The sequence below is a fragment of the Podarcis tiliguerta genome (genome assembly GCF_965153285.1).
Source record: "Podarcis tiliguerta genome assembly, chromosome: 9".
Taxonomy (NCBI): Eukaryota; Metazoa; Chordata; class Lepidosauria; order Squamata; family Lacertidae; genus Podarcis; species Podarcis tiliguerta.
In genome coordinates, this window is record NC_139542.1 from 3471416 (window position 1) to 3497604 (window position 26189).

The 26189-nt window shown below is 49.1% G+C and overlaps 1 protein-coding gene across 1 annotated transcript; it reads left to right on the forward strand.

Moving 5' to 3' along the window:
• Positions 1 to 5743: 5743 nt before the first annotated feature.
• LOC310657540 (RING finger protein 145-like) lies at positions 5744 to 26002 on the forward strand. Its single transcript, XM_083398332.1, has 11 exons — positions 5744 to 6403; positions 6456 to 6686; positions 9023 to 9131; positions 10816 to 10907; positions 11654 to 11889; positions 14280 to 14458; positions 15704 to 15844; positions 18023 to 18205; positions 19924 to 20071; positions 22860 to 23216; positions 24480 to 26002. The coding sequence occupies exons 2-11, from the start codon at positions 6515 to 6517 to the stop codon at positions 25248 to 25250; spliced, it is 2388 nt and encodes a 795-aa protein (XP_083254458.1). The 5' UTR covers positions 5744 to 6403; positions 6456 to 6514; the 3' UTR covers positions 25251 to 26002.
• The last annotated feature ends 187 nt before the right edge of the window (positions 26003 to 26189 follow it).

The following is a 26189-nucleotide window of genomic DNA, read 5'->3' on the forward strand; positions in this document are numbered from 1 at the left end:
TCAGGGCCTGAGTGACACACTCACTATGTAGCTCTTCAGACAGAGGAACAACAACAAAGCAACCTTTCAAAGTGTCCCAATTTTCCAGGGACAGTCTTGTAATTATGAAAGCTATCTTGGCTTCTGATCTGATCCCAAAATGCCCGTTTTCCCCACCGGGGGAAGGAGAAGGGGCCAGCAATTGTCCTGAGCAGCTGCAAGAGAGCATCCCATGGGCTTTCCATGGCTGCCACTATCAGTCTCTTCCCTTGGGCATTGTTGTTGTTGTTGTTGTTGTTGTTGTTGTTGTTGTTGTTGTTGTTGTTGTTGTTATTATTATTATTATTATACCGCCCTATACCTGGGTGGCGCTGTGGGTTAAACCACAGAGCCTAGGACTTGCTGATCAGAAAGTGGGCGGTTCAAATCCCAGCGACAGGGTGAGCTCCCGTTGCTTGGTCCCTGCTCCTGCCAACCTAGCAGTTCGAAAGCACATCAAAGTGCAAGTAGATAAATAGGTACCGCTCCGGCGGGAAGGTAAACTGCGCTTCCGTGCGCTGCTGTGGTTCGCCAGAAGCGGCTTAGTCCTGCTGGCCACATGACCCGGAAGCTGTACGCCGGCTCCCTCGGCCAATCAAGTGAGATGAGCGCCGCAACCCCAGAGTCAGCCACGACTGGACCTAATGGTCAGGGGCCCCTTACCTTTTCCTTTATACCCACAGGTCCCAGAGCAGTTTGCAGGATAAAATCAGAATATAAAACCACAAAGTACATAATCAGAATAACAACAACAGCAACCCGATAACATCCCCGCAAACACATTTTAAAAGGGCATAGGATGTCAATCAAATCAGCCAAAGGCCCAGTTAAAGAGGAATGTTTTCGCCGGGTGCCTAAAGGTGTGTAATGAAGGCGCCAGGCAAACATCCCTAGGGAGAGCATCCCACAAGCAGGGAGCCACTGCAGAGAAGACCCTGTTCTCGAGTTGCCACCCTCTCGAGGAGGAGGCACATGAAGGAGGGCCTCAGAAGATGATCTCAGGGTCTGGGTTTGTTCACATGGAGAGAGGCAGTCCTTGAGGCTTTATAGGTTTAAAGCAGGGGTAGGTAACCTAAGGCCCATGGGCCGGATACGGCCCAATCACCTTCTCAGTCTGGCCCGCAGATTTTTACATGAGTAGAATGTGTGCTTTTATTTATAGTGCATCTCTGAGTTATTTATGGGGCATAGAAAAGTTAACTTTGTCCCTCCCTCTACACCAACGGGACTCAGCGCACTCATGCTCCACCCTGAGAAAACCCCTTAATCCTGATTTTATTTTATTTTTTCTGTTTGGTAGATTTACAAAAAGGAAAACCCACACTGATACATAATTTTTAGGAAGGGGGAAGATGAGACGGGGATGCCCAAAGCCTTTCCCCCCTTTTAAATGAAGACTCTTTTCTCTTGGCTCCACTCCTCCTTCCTGCCTGTCCAGGACAGCCCTGCCCTCTGCCGGCCCCTCAGAGCCGGCGTGTCACACAGGGCTGGCCCTCGGTGGCAGCAGCTGCTTCTCTTCGCCCGCTCTCCACCATCCGCTACAAAGCCAATAAAGACTTTAAACCAGGGGTCAGCAACCTTTTTCAGCCACGGACTGGTCCACCACCATTCAGACCTTGTGGGATGCCGGACTATATTTTGGAAAAAAATAATGAATGAATTAAAAGGGGGGCAAGGAGGGTCAGCTGAGGAGGAGTGAGAAATGCCCCAATTTTCACCTGAGGAATGTTGGAGGGTTTGGTGGCGCAGCCTCATTTGGAAATCTGTGCACTGTTCTGGATGCCTCACCTCCAAAAGGATATCGTAGCGGTGGAAAAGGTTCCGATAAGGGCAGTCAAAACAATCGAGGGGATGGAGCAAATCGCCTGCAGATCTCAGGACATTTTAGGGAAAAGACAACGTGATAGACGTTTACAAAACTCTTTGTGAGATTCCTCGAGTCCCATTTCTGGGGGAAAGGCGAAACCATAACAATAATAACAGTAAAATATATTATTATTATTATTATTATTATTATATAACTTACATACCACATTTCATCTGATCTTAGGACGGTTCAGAAAAATAGAAGATAAAAACACAAAACACATAATAAAGACAAGGAAAATATTATTAATAATTAATTAAATAATAATAATTGGAGGAGGCGGAGAACACGGGAAGAAAAATGTGTTGTGCGTGTAGCAATGCAAGCCTCTTGAGTCAGCTGTGAAATTGGCCCAGTGTGTGATTTGGAGTTTTGCACCTTCTCGCATGCAGAGAAGTGAATCTTCCCTCGTTTCTTACACACCAGGGATTTTCTGGCAGTTTGGCGCCTCCTGCTGGCTACACGAAGGCATGCTGATTATTTGATCTGCTGACTCCTCGAATTCTTACTCGTCTTAAAAAATATATAAATTGAAGCAACCGTTTTAAAAGCAAGAATGGCTTCAGAATGGAAGCCCATTAACAATCCTACCTTTGCTAGCATTCAGCAACCACCTTGTTCTTCCTTCCTCGATGTCAAATTCCAGACTGTAAGTTCCTCGGGGCGGGGACCTCTCATTTGTCTGCTGAGCTTTTAAAGTTCACTTTTGGCCCCAGAGGAAATAATTCTCCTGCCATCGATGTTAAATTGATCCACTTGAAGGGAACTTTGAAACCAAGACTTTGCTGGGACTATTCCCAAAGGCTGTTTAAAAGTCATTTCCCAAGGGTGTCTGATGTGAAGCCCAACAAACCCTGTCTGTTAAACAGTTCAGAGGAGAAATAACTCCATCTCAGCAAGAATAACAGGGGCTTGATTTTAAATCATCCAGAACTAAGATGTAAAGATCTTCCAGGGTCGGGGTATATTTTTTTCCCTTTAGCTGGGATGAGGGGCCTTGCATTTTTACCAAGGCAACCAACAATTGATAACTGGCAGGCTTTGAGAAAAGATGCCCACAGACAGCAGCGATTGCAGAAGAAAAACTGCCCCACAATACCAACCCAATCCTTAACCTGCATGTTGCAATAAATTAAAAAAATGTCCAGTAGCACCTTGTTGTTGTTGTTCAGTCGTTAAGTCGTGTCCGCCTCTTCGTGGCCCCATGGACCAGAGCACGCCAGGCACTCCTGTCTTCCACTGCCTCCCACAGTTTGGTCAAACTCATGCTGGTAGCTTTGAGAACACTGTCTAACCATCTTGTCCTCTGTCGTCCCCTTCTCCTTGTGCCCTCCATCTTTCCCAGCATCAGGGAGTCTTCTCTTCTCATGAGGTGGCCAAAGTCTTGGAGCCTCAGCTTCATGATCTGTCCTTCCAGTGAGCACTCAGGGCTGATTTCCTTCAGAATGGAGAGGTTTGATCTTCTTGCAGTCCATGGGGCTCTCAAGAGTCTCCTCCAGCACCAGAGTACAAAGCATCAATTCTTGTGGCATCAGTGTGGTGTAGTGGTTGAGAGTGGTAGACTCCTAATCTGGTGAACTGGGTTCGCTTCCCCGCTCCTCCACATGCAGCTGCTGGGTGACCTTGGGCCAGTCACACTTCTCTGAAGTCTCTCAGCCCCACTCACCTCACAGAGTGTTTGTTGTGGGGGAGGAAGGGAAAGGAGAATGTTAGCCGCTTTGAGACTCCTTAGGGTAGTGATAAAGCGGGATATCAAATCCCTTCTTCCTCTTCTTCTTCTTCTTCTTCTTCTTCTTCTTCTTCAGCAATCAGCCTTCTTTATGGTCCAGCTTTCACTTCCATACTTCACCACTGGGAAAACCATAGCTTTAACTATACAGACCTTTGTTGGCAAGGTGATGTCTCTGCTTTTTAGATGCTGTCTAGGTTTGCCATTGCTTTTCTCCCAAGAAGCAGGCGTCTTTTAATTTCGTGACTACTGTCACCATCTGCAGTGATCATGGAGCCCAAGAAAGTAAAATCTCTCACTGCCTCCATTTCCTCCCCTTCTATTTGCCAGGAGGTGATGGGACCAGTGGCCATGATCTTCTTTTTTTGATGTTGAGCTTCAGACCATATTTGGCGCTCTCCTCTTTCACCCTCATTAAAAGGTTCTTTAATTCCTCCTCACTTTCTGCCATCAAGGTTGTGTCGTCTGCATATCTGAGGTTGTTGATATTTCTTCCGGCAATCCTAATTCCGGCTAGGGATTCATCCAGCCCAGCCTTTCGCATGATGAATTCTGCATATAAGTTAAATAAGCAGAGAGACGAGTAGCACCTTAGAGACCAACTAAGTTTGTTGCAGATCAGCAGGATGTAGCTGAGACAGGATGGTTCACAGCACCCTGCAGAGTAGGCCACTGCTAGCTCAAGCAGTATGTGGACCGAGAACTCCCAGAAGTGCAAGCTGGATTTTGAAGGGGCAGAGGAACCAGAGACCAAATTGCAAACATGCGCTGGATTATGGAGAAAGCTAGAGAGTTCCAGAAAGACATCTACTTCTGCTTCATTGACTATGCAAAAGCCTTTGACTGTGTCGACCACAGCAAACTATGGCAAGTTCTTAAAGAAATGGGAGTGCCTGATCACCTCATCTGTCTCCTGAGTGTAGCAGGAACCCCCCCCCCCCCCCATCATTCAGTTTGTACAGACTTCACACACACTCACACTCACACACTACATACGCTACACTTCTGTTATAAATTCATAGAAAATCAACCATACATCAGATTTGCACTGTTCCACTTTTATTTTACTCCATGAAGGAAGGACTACAAAATGGGGAAGGTTTGATACAGGCCAGCCATAATCCCTTCAGCATACCAGCACATCCACAGGAGCCCTGCCCATTTGCTATGCCAACCCTGATGGTCCTAGACAGAAACCCATCAACCACACTACAGACTGCATACAGGAGTGGATTCAACAGGGACTATAACAAAAGAACAGTGATTGGATTTCCCCTCAGGGGGCAGGAAACTGCAATCTCCCCTTTGTCACCTGGAAAGTACTCATGGGGAGGGGGGAAAGGAAAACCAGCCAGGTGACAGGACACTCAGGTTACCACCACAACTCCTCCCTCAACCCCTCCTTTCTGTAATGTATGCATGATGTTTCTGGGGGTGGGCTTGACCTAGAGGAGGGGAATTTCAAAAGTTTTTATAAGGTCTTGCACACCATTGTTCTGTGTCTTTCCTCTCTCCTGCGAGTGAGGGGAACACCCTGCTGCAACAGTACAATAAAGGCCAAGCCTACAGGCTGCTGATTTGCTCCAATTTACTCTGGTTGGTGTCTTTACTTTTGTCCAAGGGAGCCCTCGGATTTTTCCGGTAACATGAGAAACCTCTATGTGGGACAAGAAGCTACAGTTAGAACTGGATATGGAACAACTGACTGGTTCAAAATTGGGAAAGGAGTACGACAAGGCTGTATATTGTCTCCCTGCTTATTTAATACACTGATGCAGATATTTCCCCTCCATTGCAATTCATATTTATACCCCCGGCAGGGTTCCCTGTGCTACATTCCCACCGTCTTTGCCCCGCACATGGAGGAAATGAGTGGAACGATGGAGAGACGAATGGGAACCGGAAGTGATGCATCTTCGGGATCGGTCGAAGTTCAACTTCTTTGTACCTAACGGGGGAGGGGAAAAAAGCGGGCGCCCTCACCAAAGATGGCGGCGCACCCTTCAGGGGCGCTGGAGTCCCTGGAGCGCCACGTGGCTCCCGCGGGGCGGCAGGGAGGAAGGGCGCGCCCGGAGCCAAGATGGCCGCCGAGGCTTCACTAGGGGAGGCAAAGGTCAAGGGGCGGGGCTTGAGGGAAAGTGAAAGTACGGCGCTGGCAAGGGGGGGGGCGTCGCTTGACCCGGAGTGGAGGATTTTTCTGCCCCGCCTCCTCGGTGGGGGAGGTCCCCAGCCTTGAGGGGCCCCGCACCCCATTACTGGGGCTGCCCCCCGGAAGGAAACCCAACCCCCCCTCGCGCCTTCTTTCGCAGCCCCCTCCCCAAGTCCTCACTCCTTTCCTCCCCCTCCCCCTTTACTGCCTCCCCCCCCCTCGAGAATTATTTGACCCCCTTAACTTTCCTTGAGGGGGGGGGAGAGGAGTCTTGCCCCCCCCCAAACTCCTGCTTCTCCCCGCTTCAGCCTGACGCCCCCACCCCACCCCCTGCCCCCCTTCCCCCATCTCATTTTCTCCCCACCCCTCGAGCTCCCCCCTCCCCACTGTGAACGCCCCTCTTCTTAACACCCCCCCCAAAAGAGATTTACCCCCCCTCCCTCCCTGCCCCCATTCCAGCTTCCCTCCTGCCTTCCTCTGCCTCTCTTTTGGGGTTGCTGCCCCCTCTTATTTTGGCCCCTGCCCTGAGACCACCCACCTGGAAGGAGGCCTGGGGGGGGAGGGAGGGAGAGATCCTTCTGGGGGGGGGGAGACACCCCTAGGTGGACCGGTAAGGGAAGCCCTCAGAGCAGAGCCTCAGGTCCTTCTGGCTTTCTTTGCTTGGGGTGGGGAGGCAGAAAGAGGAGCTTCAGGTCCCTGCTGGAGTTGGGGTGGTTTTTTTGGAGGGGGGTGTCCTTAACTCGGAGCTGCCATGTCCAGCCTGGAAGAGGTGGCCAACGTGGCGCTCCGCGTGCCCAGCATCGCCCTGCTGGACCTGCTCTACCGGTGGGATGTTCAGGCCTTTGCGGAGCTGCTGTTGCACCCGAGGAAGCCGGAGGGGACCTACCTGTGGCGACATCACCTGTGGAACGCCTATTACGCAGGTGAGTGATGCAGGCCAGGCAGGCGGGAGACGGGGTGAAGTATCCGCAATGGTGGTTGCATCGCTCATGGTCTTGATAGTGCCTTGCTTGAGCATGTGCAGAGTGCCCAGCGCAGGATTCAGGCTTCTGGTGTTGGCTTTGTTTTCTCAACAAAGCCCAACAACCCGAGCCAAAAAGATTACTTTGGCGGGGAGTTATTGAACCGATTACCAGTCATTTTCTGTTATCTTATGTACCGTGAGATGACCTCCATGTGCCAGTATGAACCTACAAGCCTAAGGGGCATTGTGGTGAAGTGGTCAGTGTATTGGACCAGGACCTGGGAGACCTGGGTTCGAATCACCACTCGACACTGGCTGACCTTGGTGCCTTTCAGCTTAGCCTGCCTCACAGGGTTCTTGTGGGAATTTATGTTGTTTTGAGCTCCTTGGAGTAAAAGAGTGGGTTATAATTGCAATTATTATTTTTATTATTATTATTTTATAATATTTTTATTAAGACTTTTACATAGAAAAGAAGAAAGATACAAAAATACAAAAATAAAAAGAAAAACAAATAAAAACAATTCCATTTTCGTAATATTCCTTGCATTTGCTTATTTCCCAGACTTCCTCACACCTCCCCTCGCTGTATTCCAGTTCAAATATTTAATCAGCAAATCCCTTCCCTCTATCTTATCTTAATCTTTGTCTTAATATCTTAGTGTATCTTAATCTTTATCTTAATATCTTAATGTATTAAACCTTTAGTTTTACATCTTTTAACCTTCAAATTTTCCATACTCCTTCACCGCATTGTTGCTAATAACCTTTTAACCTCCATCTGATGTCATTCTAACATTCATTAATCTTATAATATTTCTGTAAATAGTCTTTAAATATAATTGCAATTATTATTATTCATAATGACACAACTGAGTTACTGCAGATCAGGGGTTTTAGGGGGATAGAAGTTGCCTTGCCGATAGCAGTGCTGAGGAACTGGGTGCCAAGCTATTGCAAATAATCCATTGATTATACCAGTATATCCCAGGCTGCTTTCTGCCCCAAGCTGTCAACATGTTGTGTTTAAAATCCTGATTCTGCATCAAAGTAACTAACATTTTCCCACTCATACACACAATGTGAAATTATGCAACTTGGAATAAGTTATGTAAACTGAGGACATTTTTGCATATGGGTGCTCCAGGATCCGCTGAAGAAATTGATGCCTGTAGCAGGTTATGAATTCTGGCTGGTCCAGAGGTCTGTCTGTCTGTCTCCTGGAATGTATTTGATCAGAGATAATTCAGCTCACATTGCTAGCCGTTGTAAGTTTTTATTCCCAGAAGTTTGGAAAGTCACAAATGTACCTTTGGCTTAAAAAAAAAAGAGTAATTAAACACTGGGGATGTCACAGTGATAAAAAATCATTACTTATATAGAAAGCAATGAGAAGATGATAATCTGTTACGCGTCTTAATAAATAGTGTAGGTTTATGATACTACGGAATTATCTAGGGCTGGCCTGTGGATTTGAAAACATGTTTGCAGATGTGGAAAAAATGGTGTGTTGCAATTTTGACTGGATTAATGTTCTGCTGAGACTGACATTTTTCGCTATACAATCATTGCAAAGTTATGTGTACACAGTTCTTTCTGCCTCTTCTACCCAGTGGGACCTTTGCAGACAATCTCAATCCCCTGGCCTTTCTAAGTCCCCATCAGCCGGTATTTTAAGTTCCCTCTGCCTGTTGCCACATGCTTTCTGCTGTCATAAGCAGTTAGAAATTAGCCAGGCGCCGGGTGCGTTTTGCAACTGGCAGGGACCCAATTGTGACCACTGGGAGATCTCTGGGCAAAAGCAGAATGTCACTTGGAGAAGAATCTGAAATATTTCCCTTGGAGCATGAATTTGTTTTATTTTTAAAATGTGTTGTAAACCGCTTTGGTATATAAATATAAAGCAGCAGCAACAACAACAAGAACTAACTTTGGGGGGTGGGGTATGATGCAGAGAAATCCCATTGTGGTGACCATAACCTAGGTTTAAGGTGCCATTTGGTGATTAGATTATATAGCTGAGTTTCCAACATTTTTTCTCAATCAGAAAAGAATTAAGATTCATTGGCATGCCAAGTTCTTTGCCTACTGCCATGGTCTATGTTATTCAGTTGCAATCATGGCGGGGCAGAATATTCACAGGTTTGGAGAGGGGTTCAGGGAAGTGTTTGGCACAACAGCCTAACCCTTGAACATTTGACGGAAGGCAGCTAAGGGCTTTTCCGCAAAACTAAACAGGCAGACATAAGAGTGTTTAAAATGTTGGCTTCTCTCTCCTCTTCCTCGCTGTTTTAGGTCACTTGGTGTGTGTGGTGGTTTTGCTGCTCCCAGTCCGGACGCTTGTGAAGTTGTATCTCTACATCCTGACAGCGTTGCTGCTGTATGTGAGCCACCAGACGGCCCGGTAAGGACTCGGTTGCCTCCTTCTGCGAACTGGAAGCGGCCGATCATAGAGTTGACTTGCTAGAAAGGAAGGGCTTGAGGTCGGGGGGGGGGGCAGCAGGTGGTGTGGAGCAGGCTCTGCTCTCAAAAAAAAGTTCCTGGCAATGGCATTCTCAAAAGGAACTAGGAGCGCTGTAGTCTCCTGGTCCTTTGCCTCTAAACTGCAGGAGCTGAAGGACGGCTCCTTGACATTTTTACATCTTTTGTGAGGTGCAGCTACATTTTGGGGCCTGCTAGGAGTTTCCAGTGGTGCTTTCCACCTGCCCAAGGCCTATGTCAAATCTTGGAAGTACAGTGGTACCTTGGGTTACAGACTCTTCAGGTTACAGACTCCGCTAACCCAGAAATAGTACCTCGGGTTAAGAACGTTGCTTCAGGATGAGAACAGAAATCGCGTGGCCACGCGGTAGCAGTGGGAGGCCCCATTAACTAAAGTGGTACCTCAGGTTAAGAACAGTTTCAGGTTAAGAATGGACCTCCGGAACGAATTAACTTCTTAACCCGATGTACCACTGTATGTTTCTGAGCACAGTTCAAAGTGTTGGTGCTGACCTTTAAAGCCCAAATGGCCTTGGCCCAGTAGACCTGAAGGAGTGTCCCCACCCCCATCATTCTTCCCGGACCCTGAAGTCCAGCTCCAAGGGTCTTCTGGCGGTTCCCTCCCTGTGAGAAGTGAGGTTACAGGGAACCAGGCAGAGGGCCTTCTCGGTAGTGGCACCCACCCTCCCATCAGATGTTAAGGAAATCAACAACTATCTCACTTCTAGGAGACATCTGAAGGCAGCTAGGGACATTTTTAATGTTTGGTATTTTATTGTGTTTTTTATTTTATTTTGCTGGAAGACTCCCAGAGTGGTTGGGTCAGGAAAAATCATGGTAGGCCTCTGGGAGTAATATCCTTGCAGGAGTGTACGTATGCCTGGCTCCAAAAGGAAGGGTTTAAAATTCCGCATTGAGAGAAGTTCTGTCTAAATTACACAAAGAGAGCCCTCATTTGGTTCTGTTTTTGCATACTGTTGTACTTCTGTTGTTTACGGGGAAAGCAAAGAAAGAGGCGAGACTCTGAAGCCCCCGCCCCGAGCAGTAGACACATTGCAGTCCTAAAGACTTGAAACTTGCTTTTAAGTAAAAATGGGAGACTCAAGAAGCTGAGTCCTATGCTAGGTTCCCGTTTCTGTAATCACGTAGTTCAGTTGCAGAATCGCAGGATGTTCTTAGCTCCTGGGCACTGGGAGCAGCAGAAAAACACAGCCAGGGTACTAGCTGGAAAATGGAGCCTCATTACCAACTTGCCAAGGATTGGGTAATGCTTCTGATATTGGTGACAAAATGCGGCGTGGTTGGTAATTTCTGGCCTGGACTATGACAGCCTTTGCCACTGGCAGCTCAGATCCAGCTCAGATACCTGGGCCCACCCTTGGCCGGCCATCTCTGCTGTTGGTGGAAGTTGAAACAAGCCCAGAGTTTGCAAAACTGAAGGAACATCATATGTGAATGGGGCCTTGGTTGCTGGAGAAAGAGAGGGCAGGGAAACTGTCATAGGAAGAGGTACCGAGGTTTCTTTTCTTAAGCAACGGAGAGCTAGCTCCTCCTTGGGCTTGCGTCCTGCTTGGCATTACAAACCGTCTTCCCGGGTCCCATTCCAGAGACTACATCCGCCACGAGATGGAGCGGGATTTCCACGGCGCCGTGTACAACGACCCCGTGGCCCTTAGCCACTTCGCCACGGCACTCACAGGTGAGGAACCATCGCTGTCAGTTTTCAGATTTGAAAAATAAGGGATCAGCAACCTCATCTCTCCCGGGGACAGTCTACGGGATACAGTGGTGCCTCGCAAGACGAAATTAATTCGTTCTGCGAGTTTTTTCGTTCTGCGAGTTTTTTCGTCTTGCGAAGCACCGCTGTGTATTGACGGCTTCCCATAGGAATGCATTGGCAGTTTAAAAAAAAAAGGCACAAGACGTTTCGTCTTGCGAAGCAAGCCCATAGGGAAATCCGTCTCGCGAAGCAACTCAGAAAACGAAAAACTCTTTCGTCTTGCGAGTTTTTCGTCTTCCGAGGCATTCGTCTTGCGAGGTACCACTGTATCTAACAATCCGGGATAGCAGCGGGAAACGGCGCTGCGATAAGGGAATTTCCCGCAAAAAAAGGGAAGGTTGCCAGCTTGTTCCTTCTCTTCCACTGCTCTTTGATCTGCTTACATGCAGAAAAGGTGGGGACTTTTTTTTAACCCAAGGGCCACGTTTCCGACTGGGCAGCCTTCCAGGGGCCAGGTGGGCGGGGCCAGGGCAAAAGTGGGCGGAGCATTGGATGTGCATTTTATCATTGTGGTCTGGTTTCGACATGCACTTCCAAACCCTTCTCCGTCCTACATCCAGACAAGGACGTTATCAGAGTCACCAGCTCCTTTGCTACTTGCCCTGCCTTCCTGCATTTGGGACCCCCGCCTCACCCCCCTACTTTTCTCCTCCCGTCCTCCCCAGGTCAAGTCATCGTTGCCACCCTCTGCGCCCTCCTGCTGAAGACCAAGCAGGTGTGGCTCTTCGGGGCTCCGCTCCTCCCTCTGGCCGCCCGACTGTGCTGCCTCCCACTTCGGGCCTTGCCCGCCGTGAACAGCGTCGCCACAGCTCTCACCGCGATGGAGGCTCTCTACGTTGTGGCCTCCTGCCTGGTGGTTCCACTCCAATGGGCAACGGTCGCCTGCCGGGAGGTTGCTCAGGTGATGAAGGAGGTCCAAAGGGATCGCTCCTTTGAATCGTAGCAGTTTCTGGTTGGCAGCTGCTCCCTGCCAACTTGTCCTTGTGCATACCCGTCCTCCATAGTTCAGTCGTAAGGAAGCTTAGAATTCATAAGAACCCCAGACCTTTGGGTCCAGCTAGCTCATAGAATTGCAGAATGAGAATCATCTGGTCTAGCTCCCTGCAGTGAAGGAACTGTCTTTGAAATACCGTATTTTTCGCTCTATAGGACGCACCGGGCCATAAGACGCACCTTGTTTTAGAGGGGGAGAACAAGAAAGAAAGAAAAATCTCCCCCTCTCTTCTCAGCGCCCCTTCAGCAAAGCGGCAGGAGAAACGGAGCCCCTTCCATTTCTCCTCCCGCTTGGCTGAAGGGGCACTGCACAGCTTTCCCTCTCTGCTAAAGCCAGGAGAATCTTGCTCTACTGGCTTCAGCGAAAGGAACCTGAAGCCTGCGGAGTGCAGCGGGAACTCGCGCTGCGTTCCGCAGGCTTCAGGCGGCTATCCCTGAAGCCTGGAGAGCGAGAGGGGTCGGTGCACACCTACCCCTCTCGCTCTCCAGGCTTCAGCGAAAGCAACGCGAAGCCTCCGGAGTGCAGAGGGAGCGCTTCGTCTGCGCTTCAGAGGCTTCGCGTTGCTATCACTGAAGCCAAGGAGCCTGCATTCGCTCTATAGGACACACATACATTTCCCCTTAATTTTTGGCGGGGGGAAAAGTGCGTCCTATAGAGCGAAAAATACTGTAATACTCAATATTGATCCAGAGCAGAACTCTAACGTATAGTTAGACTAAAAACTTAAACATGTTGCAGGATTCCCAAAAAATAGACCAGAGGCAACATTTCATCTACAGAGCTTTACTGCTACTGAAGGCAAATGAACATAATGGTCACAAATCCAATACATTCAGGGTTGGCACTGCCCATAAGAAATCCAGTTGCAGCAGACTTAACTTAAACTTACAATAACTTCTAATAAGTCTAAACCTTACCACTATGTACAAAACACCACACCAGAAGGAAAGAGATAAAGAGAGTGAACCCAGGCTCCTTCTAGCCTTACTTTTATAGTTAGCATGACCTTGACAGAAAGAAAAAAGAGAACCAGTTGAAGCCACCTGTACTCAGCTTCTCTGAAGGTATAACCCAAACACCATGAACCTTCTGCTTGTTTCTTTCATGCACAGAATCTTCCAGAAGCTTCCAGAACCCTCTTGAACTCAGTAGAATAGGAAAGATTTCTACACATCAGATCAATATTTTCAGCACTAAGAAATGCAAACTGACAGGAACCTCAGCTAAAGCATCCCTGATAGATGGCCACCTTAAAAACCTGCAAGGAAGGAGAGTCCACTGCTTCCCAAGGGAGACTGCTCCACCACCAAACAGCTCTTAGTGTCAGAAAGGAATTGCAAGCAAGCACCCAACTCTTCAGGACGCGGGTGGCGCTGTGGGTTAAACCACAGAGCCTAGGACTTGCCGATCAGAAGGTCGGCGGTTCGAATCCCCACGACGGGGTGAGCTCCCGTTGCTCGGTCCCTGCTCCTGCCAACCTAGCAGTTCAAAAGCATGAAGTACAAGTAGATAAATAGGTACCACTCCAGCGGGAAGGTAAACGGCGTTTCCGTGCGCTGCTCTGGTTCGCCAGAAGCGGCTTAGTCATGCTGGCCACATGACCCGGAAGCTGTACGCCGGCTCCCTCGGCCAATAAAGCGAGATGAGCACCACAACCCCAGAGTCGGTCACGACTGGACCTAATGGTCAGGGGTCCCTTTACCCAACTCTTCCAGGGAGCTCTTGCTTGGAGTCCCAATCCAATGCTCCAGGATCCTGGAGAACTGCATGAGCATCTGGCTCGAATGTTATAAAAAATGTGTGTGAGGTCCTGATTCGGAATTCTTCATAGACAGGAAGGGCCCCCAGCAAAGAGTTCCTCTAAATCAGGGACGTCCAACTCCCAAGAGATGGCAGTGATCTACCCCTTTTTTAGGGGTTCAGGTCAAAGTTGTAGAGCTTTTTAGGGGGGATATCAAAGTGGTATAGTTTTTGGGGGGTTCTGGTCAATGTTGTTGACCTTTTATGGGAGATGTTGAGCTTTCTTTAGGGGGAAAAGGGAAAAGTTGCTCAACAAAACATTGCTCAGGAAAAAAACAGCCTCACGGCGAAAACTCTGTCTTCCGATCTAGCGATCATGTGCGAATGGAGGACAGGGCCGGATCCTCTTTTTCCACCGCAAAGGGAAAAGAGCCCGCGATCGACCACAATCGACTCAAACATCCCCGGGGTCCCCCAGTTATTGCAGTCGACTGGTTGGACATCCCTGCTCTAAGTCTAATTCGCGGTTCTCTTTGGCCTCCCTTTTTTGTCTCCAGGTGCTGGAGGTGTATCGCCTGGTGGCGCTGGCGATGACCCTTTGGCGGCAGCTGGCTGTCCCGCTCTTGTTCCTGGTCTTCTGGCTGGCGCTGTTCACTCTGCAGATCTGTGCCCTGGTTTCTTCCTCCTCTGGCAACCCTTTGCCCCAGCAAGGCTTGGTCTTCATCTTCCTCAGCAGGTAGAAAGGTGGTGCGTCGTGGAGGGGAAGCGAGCAGCAACTTCCCACAGAATCATTGAATTGTAGCGTTGGAAGGGATACCCAAGGGTCATCTAGCCCAACCCCTTGCAACGCAGGGATCACAGCCAAGGCAGCCCCGGCAGATGGTCCTCCAACCTCTTGAGAACCTCCAGAGAAGGAGTGTCCACCACCTTCCAGGGGAGCCCATTCCACTGTCCAACAGCTCTTGTCGTCAGAAAGTTCTTCCTAATTTTTGTTGCGAATCTCCTTCCTTGTCATTCAGATCCACTGGTTTGGGTTCTACGGCAGAAAACAAGCTTGTTCCGTCCCCCATGGGAAAAGCCCTTCCGATAGGGCCAGGGCCTTTTCAGTACTGGCCCCGACTTGGTGGAATGCTCTGTCACAAGAGACCAGGGCCCTGCTGGGCTTGACTTCTTTCCGCAAGACAGAGCTGTTCCGCCTGGCCTTTGGTTTGGACTCAGACTGACCCTTATGTTCCCCTCCCCTTATGGTTTTGATCTATGGGCTACTATTAAAATGAGGCTGAATTTTAAATTTGTATTTTAACCCATATTTTAAATTGGGTTTTTTTCTTTCTTTTCTCCCCCCCCCCCCCATTATGCTTTTATTGTAATTTTACTGGTTTTAGCCACCCTGAGCCCGGGTGGCTTCCAACCTTTGACATGGCATGCTCCCTGGCGTGCTTGGCCCCTCGGCTATGCCCATTGCTGTGTTGAGCCAGGAGGAGTGGAAAGGGCTCTTGGAACATGCCAACATTTTGCCCACGTTGGGCAAAAAGACCCCTGCATTGCAGGGGGCTGGACTAGATGACTCTTGGGGGGCCCTTCCAGCTCTTACAGTTCTATTATTCTGTGTGTTTCTTCTTCTTCACTGTGAGACCAGGATGCTGGACCAGATAACTTGATTATTACCATTGTTTATTAAATTTATATTCACCCTAAGATCGCAGAGCCATTGGCGCAGTCCAGATAGGCCCCCAGAATCCTAATAACTTTCTGCAGTGCAGAATTTGCTGCCTTGTGGCAGAGAGATAGCCCCTAGCTTGAAACCAAGTGTGATGCTTAAAGGATAAATCTTTCGCAGTGGCCTCCTGAGTCTCAGTGTCTGGAGAAGGGCTTTTCCCTCCATCTCCCTGTTTGGCCACTCTAGGAAACAGGGTACTGGGCTCGACGGCCTCTGCTTGGTCTGATCCTGGAGGCTTCTTAACGTTTTCCCTCTCCGCAGTGTGGCCGAATGTTGCAGCACCCCATACTCCCTCATTGGGCTCACCTTCACCGTCTCCTACCTGGCCCTGGCCCTCCTCAAACTCTGCAAGTTCTACCTGGCAGGTTACAGCGCTTTCCAGGACGGCAACGTGATGCACAGGTGAGAGAGCCTAGGTCCTGGGCAGGCAAACTTAAGGCCTGGGGATCAGGCCCAATCGCCTTCTAAATCCGGCCCATGGACTGTCCAGGAATCAGCATGTTTTTACATGAGTAGAATGTGTATTTTTATTTAAAATGCATCTCTGGGTTATTTGTCGGGCATAGGAATTCGTTCCTTTCCCCCCTGAAAATATAGTCCGGCCCCCCACAAGGTCCGAGGGACAGTGGACTGGCCCCCTGCTGAAAAAGTTTGCTGACCCCTGGCCTAGATCATCCAATAAACACTTTGATTTATTTGTTAAGTTTTCACACTGCCCTTTCCCTGAAAATATTTCGGGGAAGTTCACAGCATAAAAATAGAAACACAGGATACACAATAAAAGCAAGAATAAAACAAACCCATCACACACACACAGAGAGAGAGAGAGAGAGAGAGGGACTGACTGACTCACTGACTGACCGACTGACTTAAAAGGGTATTGGATGTTAATCAACCTAGGGCCTGGGAAAAAAGGAATGTTTTGTTTTTTTTCTGTAGTTTTTATTATTAAAGTTTCTGTTTTACATTTTAGAGTATTCATTTAAACAACCTTAAGTATCAGTGAGGATGTGGGTGGCGCTGTGGTTTAAACCACTGTGCTGCTTGGACTTGCCGATCAGAAGGTCGGCGGTTCGAGGCCCCCGTTGTTCGGTCCCAGCTCCTGCCTACCTAGCAGTTTGAAAGCACGCAGTGCAAGTAGATAAATAAGTACCACTCCGGTGGGAAGGTAAACAGTGTTTCTGTTTCTGTACACTGCTCTGGTTTCTCTGGAAGTGGCTTAGTCATGCTGGCCACATGACGCAGAAAAACTGTCTGCGGACAAACGTCGACTCCCTCGGCCAGAAAAGCGAGATGAGCGCCGCAACCCCAGAGTCGTCTGTGACTGGACTTAACTGTCAGGGGTCCTTTATCTTTACCTTTAGGTATCAATGACTTCCCTTCTTCTCTTTCCGTGGTTCATTTTGCATAACATAAATCCCTGCATATTTTACATAAACTAAACCATTCAGTATTCCATTACTACATCCATCAAAACTTATTTGCACTGTTGAATGTATCTTAATGCTGCCCATGATTTCAAGTGTACACAATTTTCTCCCATATAATCAATCAACATTTTACTATCTTCATGAAATGTATGTTCTTCTTGTTTTCTTATTCTATATGTTAAGTCCGCAAGCGGCGTGTATTCCGTCATCTTAAGCTGCCATTTTCCTTTAGTTGGGACCTCGCTCGTTTTCCATTTGAGGGCTAACGAAACACGGGGCACAGTTGTGGCATACATAAATAACATTTTTTGACACCTGGGAATTTCTGTCTGGATCATCCCCGAGAAAAGAGGAATGTTTTTGCCAGGTGCCTAAAAATATGTAATGGACCTCCCTGGAGAGCCACCAAAAGTCTAAAAGTCCCCAAATTTTTCAAGAACTAGAGAGCATTTTAAAAAAGCACACAACCACCCGCTAAGTCTAGAGAGGTGCACTAACCAGTGGCGATTTTCTCTCCCCATCCTATTTTTTGGGGGAACCACCCGACAGGGGAAAAAATCCAACTAACATTTGTCAAAAAACCTGAAGTATTTTTGTTAGGGATTGTAGGAAAAGACCTGCCAAGGAAACTGAAAAATATATTTATGTATGCGGCAAGAGTCTTAATAGCACAAGGATGGAAGAACGAGGAAATCCCCACCAAAGAACTGTGGCAAGAGAAACTGATGGACTATGCAGAATTGGCAAAAATGACACATAAATTACATAGCAAGGACAACTGTGACTTCAAAGATGAATGGGAACGTTTTACAAAGTATTTAAAGAAGCAACAAAATGAACTAGACTCCTTGGCAAGTTTTGAATAAACATTCACAAACTTCTTATTGATAACATCTAGACAGATAAATTAAGGATCTGTACAGATTTGTAACATGCAGAAAATAACATATGTTGATAAACCAGAGAGAGGAGCTGAGAGATGTCGGGGGGGAGGGGGGCTATATTTGGGGAGGAGGGAGGGAAAAATAGGGGGCGGGAATTTAAGGGTGATATTTTTTTTGATAAAATGTTATGCTGAAATTACGAATAAAAATATTCAAAAAATAAAATAAAATCCAATATACAGCTGCATACTTTCCCCTTGTTTCAGGGGTGTGACGGAGGGTGTGACCTTGCTGCTGCTTGCCCTCCAGACCGGTCTACTTGGGTTGCAGCTCCTGGAAAGAACATTCCTTCTCAGCATCATCCTCTTCATCGTGGTGACGTCCACCCTGCAGTCCATGATCGAAATAGCCGACCCCATCGTGTTGGGCCTGGGAGCTACGCGCAACAGGTGACACTGCTCGCTCCTTTGCGTGGACGCACGGGAACAAGGGACACGATCTGTGTCCTCATGGTTATAAATCTGTATAGCCTGGAGGGGGTGGGGTGGGCTATCCCCGCACGCAAGCCCAGCGCCAACATTTTGGGGCCGATGTAGAAGTTTGAGGAAGTGCCGTTGGCGCCAGCCACAAAATGGCGGCCATGGCAGAGGCAGGCATGGCCTAACACAAAGTGGCTGCCACAACGTAGAGAGCGAGAATAGGACGTTGCAATTGCTGGCTGGGCCTGACAGCAGCTGTAGCCCCAGAGATCTGGGGGGCACCAATTTGGGGAAGGCAGATCTGGAAGAATGTACAGCCTGGCCCATATTCTCAGTGGGGCTGGATATCCCCCTTTCTTTCTCAAATAGCAGTTCCTATACATCATGTAACCTGTGTGTGTATAAAGGGAGACACCTGAATATATATGTACTTTTAATCGTCCTATATGCATCATTTTAAGGGTGAAGCTTGGTTTTTGCAAATTTCTTGAGTGAGTGGGCTTAAAAATACGCTTTTGGCTGTGCAGATTTAGCTGGTAAGTCTACGTTTGATGAAAAAGCACATAAAAAGCTTTGAGAAAACCAAAGTATTTTAATTTTGCCTTCTGAAAATGTCAGGTAACGCTAAATAACAACAACAACAAGAATAACAAGAATAATAATGCATGTCCTTGGCATCATTTTTAAATTGCTTCTGTACAACTTTACACACCTTTTCTGTACCAAGCGAAACTGAACTATATAAATTTAGCCGAAATACCTTTCTAATTCCCAAGTCATGTTACGACTTTTTAGCACCCCTCATCATTTTGGCGAATTTGAAAGTTGAAAACTTCAGCAAGCCCTATTCACACAGTCTTCATAGGAAGCTGACTGATGCAGAGTCACACCATTGGCTCATCGACCTCAGTACTGCCTGTTCTGACTGACAGAAGCTCTCCAGGGTTTCAGGAATGAGTTTTTCTACAGCACTACCTCAGAGATGCTGTCTGTTGTTGAACCTGGGACCTTCTGCATCCAAAACTGATGCTCTGCTGCTCAGCTACGACCCTGCCCTAAAGTAAAATGCTGTTTCCTCATTACAGTCGTACCTTGGATCTCGAACGCCTTGGCTCCAGAACAAATCGGCTTCCGAAACCCAGAAGTGAGTGTTCCGGTTTTCAAACGTACTTTTGGAAGCCGAACATCCGACGGGGCTCCCCATTGGCTGCAGGAGCTTCCTGCAGCCAATCAGAAGCCATGCTTTGGTTTCCAAGCATTTTAGAAGTCGAACGGACTTCCAGAACGGATTCCGTTTGACTTCCAAGGTACGACTGCGTTCTGGATCTGGGAGATTTAAGTAGGAAGCTGCCTTCTGTCAACTTTTCCCTTTTCTTGCGAGGAATCCTATTTGGAATAAGGGAATTTCCCTTAAAAAAGGGAAAATGTTGGCAGCTATGCCCTGGTCCATCCAAGCTCCGTATCTGAGGCCGTGGCTGAAAGGGCTTTGCCGCAGCCTTCCTGGGCCTCTCAAACTGTCCCTCCTCCTCTTAGAATCGCAGGACCGTAGAGTTGGAAGGGACCTCTAGAGTCATCTAGTCCAACCCCCTGCCATTCAGGAATCTGTTGCCCAGCATGGGACTCAAACCCACGACCCTAACAGCCTCGTGCTCCACCCACTGAGCTGTCCGGCTGTGTTGTTGTTTCAGGAGTTTCTGGAAGCACTTCCGGGGAATCAGCATGTGCCTCTTCCTCCTGGTCTTCCCGGGCTTCATGGCGTACAAGATCGCTCACTTCTTCCACATGGACTTCTGGCTCCTGATCCTCGTCTCCAGCTGCATGCTGACCTCCCTGCAGGTACGCTTGCCCCTTTTTTGCTCGTAGCCAGAGCTTTCTGGGACACCTTTCCCACCAGGGCATCTGTCCTCACGGCGGTTTCCCTTTAAAAAATACAGTCCAAATACTGTATAGAACAGTAACGGCAGCTGGCATCCATCTGTCTGGGGAGACCACAAAGGAGTGCGCCTTTTGGGGGTGAAGTCAAAGCTTTGGAGAATTATAGCACCCTCTCTGGCTGTAGAGACTGATGCAGGAGAGGGATGTTCCATTGCAACTGGGGCAGATAAAGGCGTCTGGTTTCGGTCCTGCAGATTGTGATCCACGCGACAGTCACCTCCAGACGTGATTATCGTAACTCGCTCTATGTGGGGCTGCCCTTGAGACTGACCCAGAAACTCCAGTGGGTGTAGAATGCTGCGGCGAGACTCCTTACGGGGTCCTCGCCGCAGGATCACATTCACCCGGTGCTATACCAGCTGCACTGGCTCCCGGTGGAGTACAGGATCAGGTTCAAGGTGCTGGTTTTAACCTTTAAAGCCCTATACGGCCTAGGACCCTCGTGCCTATGGGACCGCCTCTCCTGGTATGTCCCACAGAGGACCTTACGGTCTTCAAACAAAAACATCTTGGAGTTCCTGGGCCACAGGGAGGTTAGGCTGCCCTCAACCAGAGCCAGGGCTTTTTCGGCCGTGGCCCCGATCTGGTGGAACACTCTGTCACAAGAGACTAGGGCCCTGCGGGACTTGACATCTTTCCGCAGGGCCTGCAAGACAGAACTGTTCCACCAGGCCTTTGGCCAAGGCACAGTCTGACCCCCTCCTTTGGTAATCCTCACAGAACTCTAGCCCAATGGTTGCCATGAATTTGATTTTGAATTGATTTTAGAACGACTTGATTTTAGAATGCCATGTTACTTTTATTGTTGTTAGATGCTCTGAAACCAGCTTCGGCTGGGGAGGGTGGGATATAAATTTTATTATTATTATTATTATTATTATTAGTATTATTATTAGTATTATTATTATTATTATTGCAAATCTTCTCTCTGCGCTGCTCTCAGCAGTTATTCCTCCTCTGGTCACTGCTGTGGATTAAGTTTTCATGGGGTGGTGGGTGGTTGATGGAGAGCATAATAATAAAATAATCATGATAACAGTCACAGTCCCCTTCCACACTTAACAGGCCATACATAGGTGCCAATTCTAGTGGGGGCATCCAGGGCCCCCACAAATCTTTTGGGTGGGTGCTCAGAACCCACAATGCGGGAATCCGAAGGGACTTCTGGTTCCTATAGGAAGTCGCACCGGAACCCCGATGCGAGTTCCCATACAAGGCCCTGCGAAGCCTTGGAAGCGCCACCATGCCGCCAGCGTCACATTACGTCATGGGTATCAGTATGCCTTTGAGCCGATGCCAACGCCTGGGCTCAACAACTGGTTCTGCCCTGAATGGTCTAGGTGAACTGGAGCACTTCCAGAGACCTTCCACTCCTGGAAAGCAGGTCTAAGCGCACTGGACCCACCACTGTCCATTGTGGGCACCGAAATCAGCAGAGTATGAACAACACAGAAGAAAGCTGTGAAGCATAACTTCTTTTATTTCTAACAGCTACTGCAAACTAAAACTAAAGAGCTACTGGCTTGCATGAGTGTTACTCATAGTCCACACAGAGTCAGGCAGGAGCAGAAGAAGCAAAGAGCAGTTTGTGCCCCCTCCTTTCTGAAAACATCATATCAGGAGATTGTCGCAGTGGGAGGGGGTGAAAATATCCACATTGGGTACCATTGGGCACCCATAACCCGGGGCCCCTGAGGCCATAGATTAATTAATGGCCAAAGAGGAATGTTTTTGCCTGGCCTCTAAAGACACATAATGGTGGTGTCAGGAGAGCATCATTATCCCTCTGTATAGAAGCAGAAATACCTCTGCTTTCCAGGTGATGGGAAGAATTGGAGGGCTTTCTCCATTGAGCCCTGATGATGAGCTTGCTAGTGCATCCCAAGTGGTATAAGAATAAAAGAAAATTATTACAAATTAGTTTGGAGATGGTATTTAGCACCAGTCAGATTAAATGAAATAAACAAGGAATATTTGGTGTTATGTTGGAAGGGATGCCAGGAAATGGGATTATGTTCACATGTGGTGGGAGTGTAAATATGTACAATTTTTTTGGCAAAGGGCATTTAAGGAGATAATTAGATACCGCTGGGTTAAAGCTGACCAAAAGTCCAGAGGTAGCACTATTAGCAATTTACGATGAGGTGGAAGGTCCGCAGGCTATGAAGGACTCGCTTGCAGATTGATTGAAAGCTGCATGAATTATTATAGCTAGGAAGTGGAAGGGGCAAGGTGAATAAAAAATGGAAGAATGGTATAAAGAGGTGTGGGATATAGCTATTAATGATACATTAACATGTGCCATTAAGGTAAGACAGGGAATATTCAGGAGAAATGATTTTGAGGAGATATGGAAGGGGTTTGTAGAAGTTGTACTGTTAAAACGGAAAGGGGTCAAACCATTGCAAGAAGTGTTGAAATTTTGGGAGGTTGGTTAGTTACAATGGAAGGGTCTTGGTGGCACATTTTTATTCTTATTTATTTATGATTTTTACTTCGTCAAAATAAAATTAAAAAATGAAATGAAATGAAATAATAAAATGGTGCATAGGCATTGCAGCTAGTAGCCATCGGTTGCTGGCCAATGGGCTCTGGGCTTGATCCAGTCTGGACCTCTGGGGCCTTCAGCTTTGGCTGGAGAAACCAATGGTTCTCCTCCTCCTCCTCCTCCTCCTCCTCCTGCTTTCAGGTGATAGGGACCCTATTCATCTACACCCTCTTCATGATCGAGCTCTTCCAGGACACCCCGATGGAGAAGATGGATGAGATTGTCTACTACATCAACGCCGTCAGCCGCGTCCTGGAGTTCCTGGTGGCCGTCTGCGTGGTGGCCTACGGGACCTGGGAGTCCATCTTTGGCGAGTGGAGCTGGCTGGGGGCCTCCGTCATCATCATCCACTGCTACTTCAACGTCTGGCTGAGGGCCCACTCCGGGTGGAAGAGCTTCCTGCTCCGCCGAGAGGCGGCCAAGAAGATCAGCTTGCTGCCAAGGGCCACCAGCAGGCAACTCTTGGACCACAATGACGTCTGCGCCATTTGCTTCCAGGTGAATGTCAGTGAGCCGCAACCCCCCACAGCTCCCTCCTCTGGACCATCTGCCCCCACCTGCCCTTGTTCATTTTAGTTTGGGGGGCTGGCTTGGGTTAGGGCCTCAATCTGGAGTCAATACTGGACCGGGTTGGGGAGCCTTGCGTTAGGCTATCCCCACTAACTTGTTTCCTCCATAGCAGGGTAGTCCAATGTGGCCCTTGAGTCCTTTTTTGGTGGTCCTCAACAACATTTGATGCCCACCAGCCCTCGCGCTGCCTTCCCAAACCTGGGTAAACGAGACGCTAAGCTTTGGGAAGGAGGGACAAGGTTCTGGCAGAGCCTTCCCTCCTCCTTCTCAAAGCCTATATTAGGCTTCAGGGAATCCAGTGCCTCCCATGATGGCAGCCAAGAAGCAGATAAAGAAGAGTTCTTACCAAGTATTGTATTCAATACTCACACAGAGAGAACATAGAAATGCCATCTCTTTTGGGTAATGGCATTGCTCTGAGTAAAGTCCCACCCCCTCCGTCTCTCCTATTACAGTGGTACCTCTGGTTGCGAACGGGATCCGTTCCGGAGGCCCATTCGCAACATGAAAAGAACACAACCCGCGTCTGTGTATGCGCGGGTTGCGATTTGCCGCTTCTGCGCATGGCGTCATTTTGCGCAGCTGCGCGTGCGCGAGCGGCGAAACCCGGAAGTAACCCTTTCTGGTACTTCCGTGTCTCCGCGGGATGTATCCTGAAAGAACGTAACATGAAGCGGACGTAACATGAGGTATGACTGTATACGTCATCCCTGCGTCAGCTGATCTGAGCTTCTGCCTCTGAGCTTCCTGTTCTACTACCTTCAATGCACGCCGGGTCCTTCGGGGGGGGGGGGGTCTGTGCTGTCTCTGCCCTAGTGCTGCTTCTCTCTTCTGCAGTCTCTGAACTATGACCTTCTGCAAACCACTGTTGTAAAACTATACTGTCCTCCTCTTCCCAGAAAGGTTCAGAAAGGAGGGGGCAGTGGTCCCCACCATTCCTCCTTAGTCCAGTCCCTGACAGCCTAGTTTTTCCAGCTTTGGAAGGGGGTGGAAGGACTCTAGGCTGAGGATTACCTGTTCCACTTTGGCAGCAGGTCTCCAGCAAGTTTTCCAATATACCACCTGCTCTATTTTAACCGGTGATGCCAAGGAGGTTTTTTCATGCTGAGCAGGTGCTCTACCTCAGGGCCGTGCTGCCCGTTGCCCCTCCAGGCACTTCCTCGCTAACCGCCTCATTCTGCCCCCTTTCAGGAGATGACCCTGGCCGTCATCGTGCCGTGCGGCCACTTCTTCCACGACGGCTGCCTGCGCAAGTGGTTCTTCGTGCAGGACACATGCCCCCTCTGCCACCAGCAGGTCAGGCTCGAGGATCGCGCACAACAGGCAGAGCCCACGGCAGGGAGGGAAGAGGCTTCCGGGAGCACAGAGCCCGCTGTTCTAGACCACGCGGTGCGCCCCGGTGGGGACAGGACTGCGGAGGCCGACGAAGCTGGTGGGACAGAACAACAAAGCACCCTCTCCGGACACTCAGCTGGGGAAGCCCAGCAGACGTTCAACAGCTCGGGAGAGGTGGGGGAGAGCGTTCCTGGATATGACGCACCCCAGAGGGACCTGGGCCTGCCCACCTTCACAGGAAACGGCAGCCAAGCGCTGGATCTCCCCGTTCCCGAAGTGCCGCCAGGGGACTGGTGCCACAGCTCAGGAGAGCCCATGGCCCCAGAGCGGGATGTTCCTGGGTGCGTCTCTCTGGGAAGAGAGCCTGACTTAGCCAGCAAACCGGGAAACGGCTGTCCTCGGCTCTCAGCTGCTCCGGGAGTCCCAGCTGAGGGTCGCCTGGAGGGGGAGCCCCCAAGCCCAGTGCCGGCCTCCCTTGTTGCATCAGCAGAGGTCACACTGGAGATCTCAGCCAGGAAGCTCCCACAGCAGGGTGACGCCAGAGGGGAGAGCCTAAGCCCATTGATCCATTTCGACGGCAAAGCTGAGCTCGGTCCTGGTCTTTCCACCGCCTTCTCCCCTCCCTAGCTCTTTGCTCTCACGTGCCGTTTCCCTTTTCCATAGCCTGGGAATCTGATGCGCCGAACAGCTTCTCCTACACCCAGGGAAGCAGGCTGCCCCAGCCGAGTTAGAGCAAGCACAGTCTGCGCTGCGTCTAGCGAAGAGCCCTTTATCTGGAGCCGGGGAAACTCAAATTCCCCCTCTCCTCTCAGGAGTGCTGAAGGACTTCCACTCTGCAGGCTAGACCTTCTCTACCAGCAAGGCAATGCCATACGTCTTATTCTTCTAGCCAGAGGCGCAGGGGCCTTGCCCCAAACACCGGCCACTGCCATAGTTTAAAAGTTTCAGCGCTGGCCACAACACGGAGACACAACCCGGCAGAATGGCAGATTCGGAGACGAATGCTCTTATCCAACATGGCGGCAGCCTCGTTCCAAAATGGCTGCAGGGTCTCTGTGTCTGCCTCCCTACCTAGGCATCCCATCCGCTGCCTGCCTATAATCTCTGGCAAGTGTGCGAAACGGGGAAGGTTTGGACTTCTGCCCAAGCGACGGGTCCTTGCAGGTTTCCCCCCGGGTCGGCCTAGAATGTTTGATGAGCCAGGGAGCCCCTTCCAGGGATCAGGGCCACCAGCAAACCTTTGTGGCTTTGGTGTCCCGCCCCATCATTGACCGTTTTATTTTTTGCGTAGAGGTGATTACATCGCGGGGCAGGTGAATCAAACAGCTGTGGGCAGCGGGAGACCTTTGCTTGCAAGTTAAATAAACAAATCAAATGGATGGCGAGAGCTGGTTGTGTGCAGTTCTGCAAAAGAAAGGGGGGACAGCAAGAAACACCCCCCCCCCCCACCGCCACAGAGTAATTGCTGCTAATAATATTATTTGCACCACCACCACTCCATCCGACTGGATTTCCGGTCTAGGGGAAATGGCTCAGACTGAAGCAGCTGAAGGACAGGGGCAGAGA

What these genes read in the sequence shown, in the direction of transcription:
- LOC310657540 (XM_083398332.1), top strand. Translation starts at nt 6,515, where the DNA reads ATGTCCAGCCTGGAAGAGGTGGCCAACGTGGCGCTCCGCGTGCCCAGC. An exon ending in GTGGAACGCCTATTACGCAG is followed by an intron (nt 6,687 to 9,022) that starts GTGAGTGATGCA and finishes TCGCTGTTTTAG; the next exon opens with GTCACTTGGTGTGTGTGGTG. An exon ending in CTGGGAGCTACGCGCAACAG is followed by an intron (nt 18,206 to 19,923) that starts GTGACACTGCTC and finishes TTGTTGTTTCAG; the next exon opens with GAGTTTCTGGAAGCACTTCC.